The sequence below is a fragment of the Aegilops tauschii genome, chromosome 5, assembly GCF_002575655.3.
Source record: "Aegilops tauschii subsp. strangulata cultivar AL8/78 chromosome 5, Aet v6.0, whole genome shotgun sequence".
Taxonomy (NCBI): Eukaryota; Viridiplantae; Streptophyta; class Magnoliopsida; order Poales; family Poaceae; genus Aegilops; species Aegilops tauschii.
This window is the reverse complement of record NC_053039.3, coordinates 267,226,776-267,240,562: the sequence shown is the minus strand read 5'-3', so window position 1 is coordinate 267,240,562 and position 13,787 is coordinate 267,226,776. Positions and strand designations below refer to the sequence as shown.

At 44.4% G+C, this 13,787-nt stretch overlaps 1 protein-coding gene across 2 annotated transcripts; it reads left to right on the top strand.

Moving 5' to 3' along the window:
* The first annotated feature begins 755 nt into the window (after positions 1-755).
* On the top strand, positions 756-9,465 carry LOC109763439 (phototropin-1A). Of its 2 annotated transcripts, none has more exons than XM_020322284.4 (23): positions 756-1,293; positions 3,001-3,490; positions 3,578-3,760; positions 3,847-3,938; positions 4,063-4,336; positions 4,422-4,635; positions 4,737-4,807; positions 5,025-5,131; positions 5,312-5,361; positions 5,464-5,547; positions 5,982-6,041; positions 6,142-6,231; positions 6,509-6,585; positions 6,710-6,794; positions 6,921-7,001; positions 7,340-7,443; positions 7,605-7,654; positions 7,924-8,030; positions 8,217-8,339; positions 8,465-8,516; positions 8,594-8,706; positions 8,809-8,949; positions 9,146-9,465. In XM_020322284.4, exons 1-23 carry the CDS (start codon positions 1,281-1,283, stop codon positions 9,248-9,250), a joined length of 2,766 nt encoding a protein of 921 aa, XP_020177873.1. In that variant the 5' UTR covers positions 756-1,280; the 3' UTR covers positions 9,251-9,465. The 2 variants fall into 2 exon arrangements, with proteins under 2 accessions (XP_020177873.1, XP_020177872.1); XM_020322283.4 differs by lacking the exon at positions 756-1,293 and adding an exon at positions 2,128-2,802.
* The last annotated feature ends 4,322 nt before the right edge of the window (positions 9,466-13,787 follow it).

Sequence of the window (13,787 nt, the reverse complement as noted above, 5' to 3'; positions counted from 1 at the left end):
GGTCGTGTCACTTAGTTTAATTGTTAAGACACGTGTCGGTATCATTCCTAGGCTGACACATGAGACACATCAATTGTGTAAATTGGTGTGTGACAATCCTGGTTTATTCAGCTCTGCATTTTTTACTATAGACAACGAGAGATCCTAGATCTGGGCTTCACGGGCTGCCCTTTTGGTCCGTCCGCTCGAAAATAGAGCTAGAAGTGGAGCCGCTTGGTGGACGTCCAGTCATCGTGTAACCGCTTGTATGACACCGTGGATGGGGCTCTTTTACCCCCCCCCCCCCCCCTAATGCATGATATGCACGCTCGTGCGTATTTTTTTAAAAAAAGTTACTCTTCATTTAAAAAAACATAATACAGACGCAGATGGTCACATGCATACACATCATTACATCCACCGCCAGTCCACCGCCACACACGCCTCATGATTGATGGGCAAGTCATACCACTGAAAGAGTAGCGTCGAAAAGATTGAAATAAATTCAGAAAAATACGATCACCCCATGTCAAATCTAGATCTTAAACCTCGTCGGTCAAGTTCCATCGAAAGAAACCTAGGTGTCCCAGCTATGCTCATTCACTCTGCCTATTCTTGCATCGGTCGACCATCGAAGACGATGGATGGACAGAGTGTGGAACGAAGCATGGTCCGATCGAGATTGGCCGCGACGAATCCGCCAAAACAAAGCGACAGCGACGGGCGTGGATGCTTCACCTCCTTGCTCCTGTCTCCTTCCCAAGCCATATGGATCCACCTGTAGCCAAGATAAGGGAGCGTGGGATACTAGCCCGTACGTGCTACGTGGACAGACTGGAACCCGGGCCCCAGCCCCGTCGTCGTCTCCCTCGGCTGAACAACTAGCCCATGACGGCAGCAGGGCAGTAGCAGTAGCGGTACCGGTGCCGGTGCCCCCCCAATTCCTTCCTCCCTCCGCGACCATGCCGCGCGGTCTTCTGAGCGGGCATATACTGTGCAGATCGCTTCTCGCAACTTGGCGCGCGCATGCATGCTAACGTTGTTCACGCACCTCGGCGCGCCGCTGTAGCTAGCTAGCTACTCCTAGTTAATTTGCTGCTGCCTCAGCTGCTCTGCTTCCAACCTCTTTGAGCAGCCTTCTTCTTCCTCGTAGCTGATCCCAGTGCCAATAAAGAAATACAAGGGGATGAAGAGCTGACGACTTAGTACCACGTTTTGGTTTCTCGGATCACGCGTGCCGCTTTAAGGTCGGATCCCGAGGAAGGGGAGGGAAGGAGTACTGGTGAAGCTTCGTGCTGACGATGGCTTCCAAAGGTGCCCGCCGTAACCATTTCTCTGCTGCTTCATCATTCTTCTTCAGATTCTGAGTCGAGTGTCAGACTGTCAGCTAGTCTAACTCAAATTCGGCGTCGGTAAATTTGAACTGAGGCCGTAGAACTTGGCGCAGTTGCTCCCATGAGTAGTTTATTTCAGCTAATTAATTTTGCATTGACCCTAAATTACGTACTAAGCTCAGGCTGTTCAGGTGTGCACGCGGTTGAGAATCCATTGATTCACTCACCACGATCACTCTCAGCCACAAGTATCAATCACTCTTCTGATTAGTATTTCAGTCACGGTGTAGTGTACCTACACAGCCTTGCCGTTAACTACTCGGACTGAATTAATGGATTGATAGCCTTGTTGTACCTACACAAGCTAGCTGCGGACTAACAATTCGTGCTGAATTAATTGATCTACCAATTCGTGCCGGATAAAAAAAAAGAGTAGAGCAGGCCTACTATGCATAGTTTAGTGGCCTTTATGTGAGTTACATAGCAGAAATACACTTGGGCAGTAACTAGAACTCAAGGAATGAGTGGATTCAGGTAGATCAACCAAAAGTGGAAATGCAACACTAGCTGCCTGATTAGGTGTGATGCCCTGAGGCTGAGGGTGAGGAAAGGAGGAGGAGGAAGACGCATGTATGTGCATGTGTATGTGTATGTGTATGTGTATGTGTGGTGGCAGGAAATTCCGTTCCGTGAATCGATCTTGCTTGCCTCCATTGGGTTGGCTGGATGGATGAGCATGATATTCTGTGTGGATGAGACAGGACACTTGGCCTGGAGTGTCCCTTATAGTTGGCCCAGCCCGGCTGGTGGATGCAGTGCTGTGCTTTCTCCTCTCTTCATCGTCACTTTCAACTTTCACCTGACTTGCACTCAACTTGCTGATGGTGCCAGTACTAACATTTCACATTAGAGTACGTAGAGACAAACAGTAGCTAATTAATCGCACTCCGACTTGCACCTGCAGCCGACATGCGTCGCGCTCACTCTAGCTAGCTACAGAAAATATCTTGTCAACCACTGGGATGGGGCTGGGATCCCATGGTCCGGGAATAAAGCGGTGTAGATCGATCGACATGCATAGAGAATCCAGTTAACTTTCTGTGGTAGCAAGCATGATGCCGCCCTTTTCAACTCAACCACCAGTCCTACTCCTGCCCACGGGAGGAACAAGTGCCGGATTTGGTTCTCGGGCCAGTAGTATGTGGAAATACTCCAGTATGTAGTACGACAGGCACCAAGAAACAGTTAGCACGCTCTACAGTGCTCCAGCTGACTGATTTGATAGAGAAACGCACCAAGAAGATCATTCATGCTGCGAAATGCTAGTGCTGCTGGGTGCTGGGTGCTGGCAGCTGCAGATTGGATTAGACCTTAATTAACTAGTACTGGCTTGCTACTGTGTCTGATTCAGTTGGTGATAATTCAGAAGCCCACGAATCCATCCATCCATCGGTCGATTTCTGAATGATCAGTCCGCAGCATCCTAAATGTATGATAAACAGTTTCCGCTGCAGCCTTTAGTTGTATGATATGATCAACGGTTTTCAGGGGCAAAATTCTTCTTCAATTTCTGTCGAATTGCTAGCTTGACATGTAGTCTTCTTCCCCCTTTTTCTTTTCGACTTGCTAGCTTGATATAGTGGAGTATGCTACCTAGATAGCTGATGGTAAGTGGTGGTGGTGGCAGGTGCAGGAGGCGGCGGCGGCCATGATGAGGAGCCTCCTCAGCGGCCGAAGCAGCAGCTGCCGCGCGACTCCCGCGGCTCGCTCGAGGTCTTCAACCCCTCCTCTGCGGCCGAGCCCCCCGCCGCGTTCCGCCCCGCCGCCTCGCCGTTCCGCCAGGACGACGACGACAACATCGAGGATGTCGACAGGGCGACGCAGCGGGCGGCGGAGTGGGGCCTCGTGCTCCAGACCAACGAGCACACGGGCCGGCCGCAGGGCGTCTCCGCCCGCAGCTCCGGGGGCGGCTCCGCCCGCAGCAGCTCCGACGACAAGGCCGTCGCCGGCGCCGGCATCCCCCGGGTGTCGGAGGAGCTCCGGGCGGCGCTCTCGGCGTTCCAGCAGACGTTCGTCGTGTCGGACGCCAGCCGCCCCGGCCACCCCATCATGTACGCCAGCGCCGGCTTCTTCAACATGACCGGCTACACCTCCAAGGAGGTCGTCGGAAGGAACTGGTATCAAATCCACCATCCATCCCTTTCAATTTATCGTCCTTCACGAAATCGATGGATTTGAATGTGGCAATTGTATGTGCTGTGCAGCCGCTTCCTCCAAGGCTCCGGCACCGACCCGGCGGAGATCGCAAAGATCAGGCAGGCTCTAGCCGACGGATCAAACTACTGCGGCCGTGTCCTCAACTACAAGAAGGATGGCACGGCATTCTGGAACCTCCTGACCATTGCCCCCATCAAGGATGAGGATGGCAGGGTCCTCAAGTTCATAGGGTCACCTCCCTTGCCCTTCTCTTCTTTCCCCTTGCATGAGTGCCACGAATTAGACATATATCTTACCATTCCTGCTGCTGTTCCAGGATGCAAGTGGAAGTGAGTAAATACACTGAAGGGAACAAGGACACTGTTGTTCGTCCAAATGGACTGCCAGAGTCACTCATCAAATATGATGGTACTACTACTGTATTTATTTAGCTTGTTTTTTCTTAAAAAAAAGATTGCTACTAGCTAGCAGATCTTGTTATTTTCAGAAATTAAACTGGTTCCATATTGAAGAGAAAAACATATGTCTGCAGCCAGGCAGAAGGACCAGGCCCGTAGCTCAGTGTCTGAGCTTCTGTTGGCTCTCAAGAACCCACGGTCATTGTCAGAATCAAGTAATAGCACCTTCAAAAGAAAGTCACAGGAATCAGTAGGCGTGTTAACGGGTGATGGTACTGGCAAGAGGAGCTCAGAGAGTGGATCTCGACGTACCTCACGCACTGGAGCAAGAAGCTCACTGCAGAAGATCAGCGAAGTACCTGAAGGAGGCAATAAAACTAGAAAATCGGGTCTGTTTTCACTTATGGGGTAAGCTCGTTGATACAAAGTCAAAGGGTAGAATTTCAGCATCTCATTGCATGTTCCTGTTGTCTTATTCAATCTGTATGTGCAGTTTACTTGGTATGGGCCATGGAAATGTGGAAAAGAACATGCTGAAACCAAGAGATGAAGATCCGCTACTTGACAGTGATGATGAAAGACCTGAGAGCTTTGATGATGAGCTAAGGAGGAAAGAAATGAGAAGGGGTATAGACTTGGCTACTACACTTGAACGTATCGAGAAGAACTTTGTCATTACTGACCCAAGGTTGCCAGATAATCCTATTGTAAGATTCATCAGGGACCTCCTGTACCTCCACTCATCTTTTCATTCATATAGATATTATTTATTCTTGAATGAGCGTTAATTTTTCTATCGGTGTTTCAGATATTTGCATCCGATAGTTTCTTGCAATTGACTGAATATAGCCGTGAAGAAATATTGGGAAGAAACTGCAGGTGAATGATGATATCACCTTACACATTTATTACGCAATTTCACTTGCATGGTTTTCTAATCTTTAGCAAGTTTTACCTCTTTGTATATTAACGGTTACACAGTGTAGTAAAAATCCTGATATTGAATCTCTATTGCTCTGCATATTTGTAGATTGGTATATGCTAGTGTTTCATGCAAAAGACTTATGCGTCACTTTCCTGTTGGTCCTCCTCGCAGGTTTCTCCAAGGTCCTGAAACTGATCGTGATACAGTGAGGAAAATTAGAGATGCCATAGATAACCAAACAGAGGTCACTGTTCAGTTGATTAATTATACAAAGAGTGGTATGTTACTCTTCACATGCTTTTCGTGTCCGTGCCATGCAAGAGTATAATGCAATTTCTGTTCAATACTGCTGTTCGCCGAAATGTTTGGCTGAGAAAAAAATATTTTTGTGTTTAAATATATCCCTTAATGGTAAACAATCCAGCTAAATTACTTATTGCCGTTTATCACTTCTACAGGTAAAAAGTTCTGGAACCTCTTTCACTTGCAGCCTATGCGTGATCAGAAGGTACTATAACTATGGACATCATATGGGAAATATTATCCAACTTACTCTATACAATGGAGTCTGCATCTAATTTGAGATGCATCAATTTTGACTGTTGATCAGGGAGATGTCCAGTATTTTATTGGGGTTCAGTTGGATGGAACTGAGCATGTCCGAGATGCTGCCGAGAAAGAGGGTGTCATGCTGGTTTGTATCCATTTTAATTAAATCTAGATTATTTATGCATGCATATATGCTATGAAAAGTAACAAAAGTAGATATATGGGTCTTCATTCTTCAATAGCTATGATTTTACCAGCGCCAAGAATTTACTTGCAAAATTTTGTTAACATCAACCGGCATCACATAATAATGTAATATGATACACCATGGGTAGTCAACTCTAATGCTAGTAAACTTGTGGATTGTTATGCATATGGCATGTTAGTCTTCGAGTCAACATTCTATTCTGTCAAATGCACAAAACATGTTTTTTTAGAAGATGTACAAAACATGTTATGGCAATTTTCTTTAATGGATTTATGTTATTTTTGTGTGGATAAGCCAACTTGACCACTTAATGTTCTATTGACCTTAAATTTTAAATTCGTCAGAACTAACCTGAGTTGTTCATGTTACAGATTAAGAAAACTGCAGAAAATATTGACGAGGCTGCAAAGGAACTTCCAGATGCTAATTTGGTAAGATAAAACCATTATTCCAGCACTTCATCAAATTAGTATAATTTAATGATCAAACAAGTATATGCGTGGAGTTCTGACAGTCATCCATTGCTTTCAGAGGCTGGAGGACTTATGGGCCAACCATTCAAAAGTAGTTTTGCCAAAGCCACATATGAAGGATTCTGCGTCATGGAGAGCCATCCAAAAAGTATGATATAGTTTACCAAACTGCTTTATGCATGTCATTTTAAAGTCACTGGATGAAACTATCGTTATAAAAAGAAACTAGAGATTTGGGTGCCTCTCGTTTTGTTCATGGAAATATATACCTACTTCCACCCATGCATTCTGCTTAAGAATTCAGTCCATTACAGAACAGTGATTATATGTCTAATGTAGGAGTATTCTATATTGTCAAAACCAGGGGATCGTTGGAGACGTACATTTGGCATTTCATTGTGATGATCGTGTTACTTCTTCTGTAGGTTTGTGAGGGTGGAGAAAACATTGATCTGAAACATTTCAGGCCTGTAAAACCTTTGGGGTCTGGTGACACTGGAAGGTAAATCCTATCATACTTTTTTTGAAACAGAATTAACTTAAATCTGTATAGTAGCACTGCTTGAGTTCTGTTGCCATCAGAAGTTTTAAATAGTAAACTATGTACATTATTGTTGAAATTGTAGTGTGCACTTGGTGGAGTTGCTAAACACAGGTGAATACTTTGCCATGAAAGCGATGGATAAAAGTGTCATGCTTAATCGCAATAAGGTTTGATTCTTTTTTCACCTTTTGAAATGATAACAACATTAATTATCATAGGAAAATGTAGTTCACTTGTATAGTTCTACTTATGCTCATTGTTTCATTTTTCTGATAACATTATAATGTCTCTAGGTCCATAGAGCTACTGCTGAACGACAAATCCTTGATATGTTGGACCACCCATTCCTTCCAACATTGTATGCATCATTTCAGGTCTGTTCATCAATATAACGAAGCAAATTTATTATAGATCACAGTGTACTTGTTCATGTGTAATCATCTTGATGAGTAAGCTTGTCTAGTCGCTAACATTTAACATAGGTCCAAGTTTGAATATAAATTTAAGCTCATTTGAGAAGAAACACACTAGGCTCAAGTTTTTACTTTGTTTAAACCCTACCATAGCAGCCCTGGCTCGCAATCCAATGGCCTTCTATCATGTTTTGGAGAGAGGGCGGGGATGGGGTTAGAAAGAGGTTGTCTTCATTGACGCCATGACTTTTCATGTTCTACAATCGAGTGACATTTTTGTTTCTGCTTAAATATTGCAGACAAAGACACATATATGTCTCATTACAGATTACTACCCTGGCGGGGAGCTCTTTCTGCTCCTAGATAGGCAACCTCTGAAGGTTTTGCGGGAAGATGCAGTCAGGTCATAATTCAAGCTGTTTATTATTCTTAGATCTGGTCGGGTGATTTCTGACATAAGATACTGATCACAGTCACAGGCGTGTCACTCCATTGTTTTGGGGTTTTGTCCACTCTAGATGTTGTACAAGAGGCAGTATTTAACATTTTTCATGATTGGAACAGGTTCTATGCAGCTGAAGTTGTCATTGCACTTGAATACTTGCATTGTCAAGGTATAACCCCCCCCCCCCCCCCCCCCCCCCCCAATATACCAATGAAACTCCCTTTGATTACATCACAGCATTGTTAATGGCAATTATGTCCACCTTTCAAATGCATATGCCTTCAGTAAGGAGTTAGCTGTTGCAGCGTATTTTCTGTAAGGCCTTAAAAGCAATGTTTCCTTACCCGAATAAAAAAGAGCTGGCATAATACAAGTTGGGATTTCTACTGCTTATAAGGTGTCATGTTTACCCTTGTTTAATATTATTTATATCCTCAGGTATAATCTACCGAGACTTGAAGCCAGAGAATATCTTACTTCATAGAGACGGGCACATATCCCTGACAGACTTTGATTTATCTTGCCTGACATCTTGCAGACCGCAGGTAAAAAGACACTAAATTTGATTTGAAAAAAAATTAACTTAATTTTGAAGCTCTTTCTCTTTCAATAAATAAATCATAAACACGCATATAGTTTTTATGTATTGCTGGCCCCAAAAAGGGAAGGTTGACTTCAGTATATTCATAGGTTATGTGAGGTGAAGTAATTATCTGTTCCTGTTTTGGTAGGTCTTTCTTCCAGAAGAAGGTAATAAGAAAAGTAGGAGGAAAAGCAGGAGTTCACCCATATTTTTTGCGGAACCTATGCGAGCATCCAATTCATTTGTTGGTACAGAGGAGTACATCGCACCTGTATGTACTTTCTCTTGGTTTTTTTGTTTATTCTGCACAGTGTTTGCAACATATCTTGTTTCCCTGTATTTTTGTGTGTGCATAATGTAGAGTATTTAATTCTGATACTGGTCCTTGTGTTGCAGGAAATTATTACCGGAGCTGGCCATACAAGTGCTGTTGATTGGTGGGCGCTAGGTACATACCTCCTCCACTAACTATGCAGTTTCTTTGTAGTTATACGCTAATTCTAATGAAGTCATTTGATGATGCAGGGATTCTTCTGTATGAAATGCTGTATGGTTACACACCCTTCAGAGGTAAAACCAGGCAAAGAACCTTTGCCAACATCCTACACAAGGACATCAGATTTCCCGCGAGCGTATCGGTACGGTAATTTAGAAAGCAGCCAGCATATATTCCTATATTTTCTGAAGAAAATTTTGGTTGACACGGAAAGTTTACTCGGTTGTCCGTGGGTGCTGAGCAGGTGAGCCTCCCAGCGAGGCAGCTGATCTACAGGTTGCTGCACCGGGATCCTGCGAATAGAATGGGATCGTATGAGGGATCGAACGAGATAAAACAACACCCGTTCTTCCGCGGCATCAACTGGGCTCTTGTGCGCGGCACGGTAATGAACGCTTAAGCCTAGCTACCTACCAATACCAAGCATTTGTGATCTTCTTCTAAAGATGAAATGGGACACAGATGTTTTATGCATGTTCGATAGAAGAAAACCAAAAACGAAATTTGTTCAGTCTTAATTAGCTAGCTAAATAATGGTTGGGTGACTGATTTGTTTTGTGTGTGGAACTGGCGTGGTGCAGGCTCCTCCAAAGATGGACGCTCCACTGTTTTCGGACGACGTGGGCAAGGGAATGGGCGATGCTGCTGCTACCGCTGCTGCTGATAATCACACCGACATGTTCTGAACGAAGAAGGTGGATGGACAGACAGAGATGCCAAAGATGTATCTTGGCCGCGCTAGCTCAATCATGCGTGTTTTGCTGGCTGTTTTTGCTGTTCGTACTCGTACTTAGGACGGTAGGAGATGGAATAAGCGCTGGAGTTGTTGAGCGCAACGTAGTAATCCTGTATCGGGATCATATTAAATAAGCAATTAAGATGCATATATGCGTGTTAGAAATATGAGCAATTTACCGAATGATTTTATTAACAGAAATACTAGATAAAGCACGACTTGTATAGCAGTGATAAAATAAGCCATGCGATTTGACAAAGAGAAGGTAAACATCATCTTCATATATGAACTGTAACTAAACATATCTAGAGCAGACAATATAGCATGTTGCATATATGAAATAGAGCATAACATATCTAGGGCAAACACTAGAACAAGGAACTGTAGCAGGGCCTCTAAGAGGAAGAACACGTACGGGACAGCAGCAGCAGAAGCGCTGGACTTGGGGTCGGTGTTCTTGCCAGCCATGTCGTCGAAGAGGTTGTCGACGTCGGGGAAGAAGTCGTCGTCAGAGTACAGGGCGTCCGTGACGAAGAAGTCAGTAGTCGCGCGAAGCGCTCCCTAAAAACCTTATCGCCCTTCTCCCGTATAGGACTCAAAGAGGTGCGGTTTCGGAGGCCTACTGTCCCGACTCACGGTGCACGCCGCAAGCCGGGATGAGGAAGACAGCAGTAGTTCAGAGATTGGAACCGGTGGCGAGAGGAAGAAGAAGTACTGGTGCATCTCTCTGAGAGGAGAGACCTCCCTTTTATAGGCGCAAGAGAAGGAGGTGAGAGGCTGCGCCGGGAGCTGAAGGGAACGAGGGAGACGAAACGAACAGGCAGCAGCCAAAGGGGGCAGCGTTCGTATTCAATATCCACTACAGCAAAAACTTTCCAGCTCCCGAGTAACCTTTCGTATACCTGTAGTGTGTGGCAAAAATTTAGACATCCGCTCATTCCCGCAACCCGCGGCGCGTCGTGACGAGGCGAGGCGTCGCGAGGCAGGCGGCGGAGGAGGAGCGCGCGTGGATGTCCCTCTTGTTCTCATGCTCATACATGTGGGGAAAGAACCTCCCTTATAAAGAGGTCCAACTCCCTCTAAACTAGCAATGTGGGACTAAACTTTAGTAGTGCCCCTTGCCTTGCACGAATGGGCTAAGTGGGCCTTTAGGATTTATTTAGGAATTTCTGAAATAGTTATTGGGCTGTCCCAAAATAGACTAAATTCCAGCAATCCCCCACCAGATCCCAGAGGCACACAAAAATTTGCCTTTGATTCCAAAACACTGTTTTATATACCGGTACTGCAGTGGAGACTGTTAAGTTGAACTTCCACCTAGAACTCTATGCTACACTAGTAAGCAACTTGAACAATGGACTGGGCCTTGAACTGCAAGTTTTCTGCGAATCTAGCTTCACACAAAGCCTTGACCGATACTAGGCTACCGTGGGTCTTCCCCGCGGGTGGAGCTTATGTGTCATACTCCATGGCCTTTCATGAGTTTACTAGAGAGAACCCTACTCTCATAGATTGCGACGTTTGACAATCAGACTCATATAGGTGTGTTCTTCAAAAGATGTTCTGCAGGACAGTATCTCTGCTTAAATGAGCCACTTAGAACACATTAAGATATACATCAACGTGCCATGCAGATTTAGGAGAGTATTGCATCTTCATGGAGTGGTATAGTTAACAGTAAGGATACTCTCCTCTCAGTTGACCAACAGCTTGTCTTCCACATCTAATTCACGGGATCTCCGATCACATAGACTAGGTTACCACTGTGAACAACTCATATTGTGGGTCTCATACCCATCTGCCTCGATGCATTATCTATCACATTACGTGATAGACCCTTAGTAAAAGGATCTGCCAGATTTTTAGACGTTTGGATATAATCCAATGTAATAACTCCGGAGTTTTTCATTTTCCTGACAGACTTTAACCTTCTCTGAACGTGTCTTGATGACTTCATGTTATCCTTTGAGCTGCTCACTTTTGTGATCACAGTTTGATTGTCGCAGTTCATAAGGATACTCGGTACAGGTTTCTCAACAACCGGTAAGTCATTCAAGAGCCGACGAAGCCAATCTGCTTCGACCGTAGCTGTATCTAGTGCTGTGAGTTATGCTTCCATTGTTGACCTCGTTAAGATGGTCTGCTTGCAAGACTTCCAAGAAACAGCTCCACCTCCATGAGTGAATACATATCCGCTCGTGGCCTTTATCTCATCAGCATCTGAGGTCCAGTTTGAGTCACTATACCCTTCAAGCACCTTTGGGTGCCCAGTGTAGTGGATTCCATAATTCGCAGTGCCTTTCAAATAACGCAAAACTCTCTCTAGAGCTTTCCAATGCACATCTCCTAGTTTTGACAAACCGACTCAGTTTGCTAACAGCAAAAGAGATGTCAGGTCTTGTAGCACTGGCTAAGTACATAAGCGAGCCAATAATCTGAGAATACTTCAATTGATCTCTAGCAATTCTTCGATTCTTTCGAAGCAACACGCTAGCATCATATGGTGTTGGAGAGGGCTTGCAGTCACTATAGCCAAAGCGAATCAAGATCTTTTCCACATAGTGAGATTGAAGCAATGTAATCCCACCATCATCGTCTCTCAACAACTTGATGTTCAGAATGACATCAGCCACTCCTAAATCCTTCATCTCAAAACAGCGAGATAGGAAATCCTTGACCTCCTTAATAACATTCAGATTTGTTCCGAAAATCAGTATGTCATCAACATACAAGCAAAGGATAACTCCCTCGCCCCCACCATGGCGATAGTACACACATTTGTCAGCTTCGTTCACAACAAAGCCTGCAACTATTAAAGTTCTTTCAAACTTCTCATGCCACTGTTTGGGTGCTTGCTTGAGTCCATACAAAGACTTCAACAACTTGCACACTTTCCCTTCCTGACCATCTAGTACAAACCCATCTGGTTGTTCCATATAAATTTCCTCGTCCAACTCTCCATTTAGGAAAGCAGTCTTAACATCCATTTGATGAACGAGAAGACCATGTGAGGCAGCTAGTGAAAGTAGAACTCGAATAGTGGTTAGTCGAGCCACAGGTGAGTAAGTATCAAAGAAGTCTTCACCTTCCTTTTGGGTATAACCCTTAGCCACGAGCCGAGCCTTGTATTTTTCAATAGTACCATCAGGCCTAAGCTTCTTCTTGAATACCCATTTGCATCCTATAGGTTTGCACCCATAAGGACGACCAGTTATCTCCCAAGTTTCATTCGCCAAGATGGAATCCATCTCGCTACGAACCGCTTCCTTCCAGTAGTCAGCATCTTCAGATGCATAGGCCTCTGAAATAGAACTGGGAGTATCATCTATGAGATACACAAGAAAATCATCACCAAAGGACTTTGCAGTCCTCTGTCTCTTGCTCCTAGTAGGAACTTTATTGTTCTCCTCCACAGGATTTTCAAAGTGTTCCATCGAAATGGCAGGTTCTTTAGTTGTAACTGGTTCCTGATTCGATGAACTAGGCATCTCCTGATTAGATGAGGTAGCCATATCCTTCATTGGAAAGATATCTTCAAAGAAAGTCGCATCATTCGACTCCATGATCGTACCGACATGCATGTCAGATACCTCAGATTTTACAACCAAGAATCTATAACCAATGCTATGAAAAGCATATCCCAGGAAAACACAATCCACGGTCTTTGGTCCAAGCTTGCGCTTCTTTGGAATTGGCACATTGACTTTCTCCAAACAACCCCAGGTTCGTAGATAAGAGAGTTTTACTCTTTTCTTCTCACATTCCTCGAATGGAGTTATCTCTTTATTCTTTGTGGGAACTCGGTTTAGGACATGACATGCAGTCAATATCGCCTCCCCCCACCATGCCTTGGAGAGATCCGGTGTGTCTAACATGGCGTTAACTAAATATTTTAGAGTACGGTTCTTTCTTTCGGTCACCCCATTTGACTGAGGTGAATAGGGAGGCGTCCTCTCATGGATTATACCATGTTCCGCACAAAAAGCATCAAATTCATTGGAAAAATACTCTCCACCACGGTCGGACCTAAGCCTCTTGATTTTCCGATCAAGTTGGTTTTCCACTTCAGCTTTATAGATCTTGAAAAAGTTCAAAGCCTCATCCTTAGATTTCAGAAGATACACACGGCAGTATCTAGTGGAGACGTCAATTAACGTCATGAAATATTTCTTTCCACCTTTTTTCAAAACACCATTCATTTCACATAGATCTGAATGTATGAGTTCTAGTGGCGCAAGATTTCTCGTTTCCGCAGTCACGTGAGACTTACGAGGTTGCTTAGCTTGCACACACACTTGACACTTAGATCCCTTGACAGTGGTGAAACTAGGGATTAAGTTCAACTTCGCTAGTCGCGACATGCAACCAAAGTTAACATGACAAAGACGTGAATGCCACACATTTGATTCACTATTGTTGCAAATATGATTAACAACTTTATTGCAAACATCTGATAAGGATAAACGAAACAGGGCTCCTGACTCATA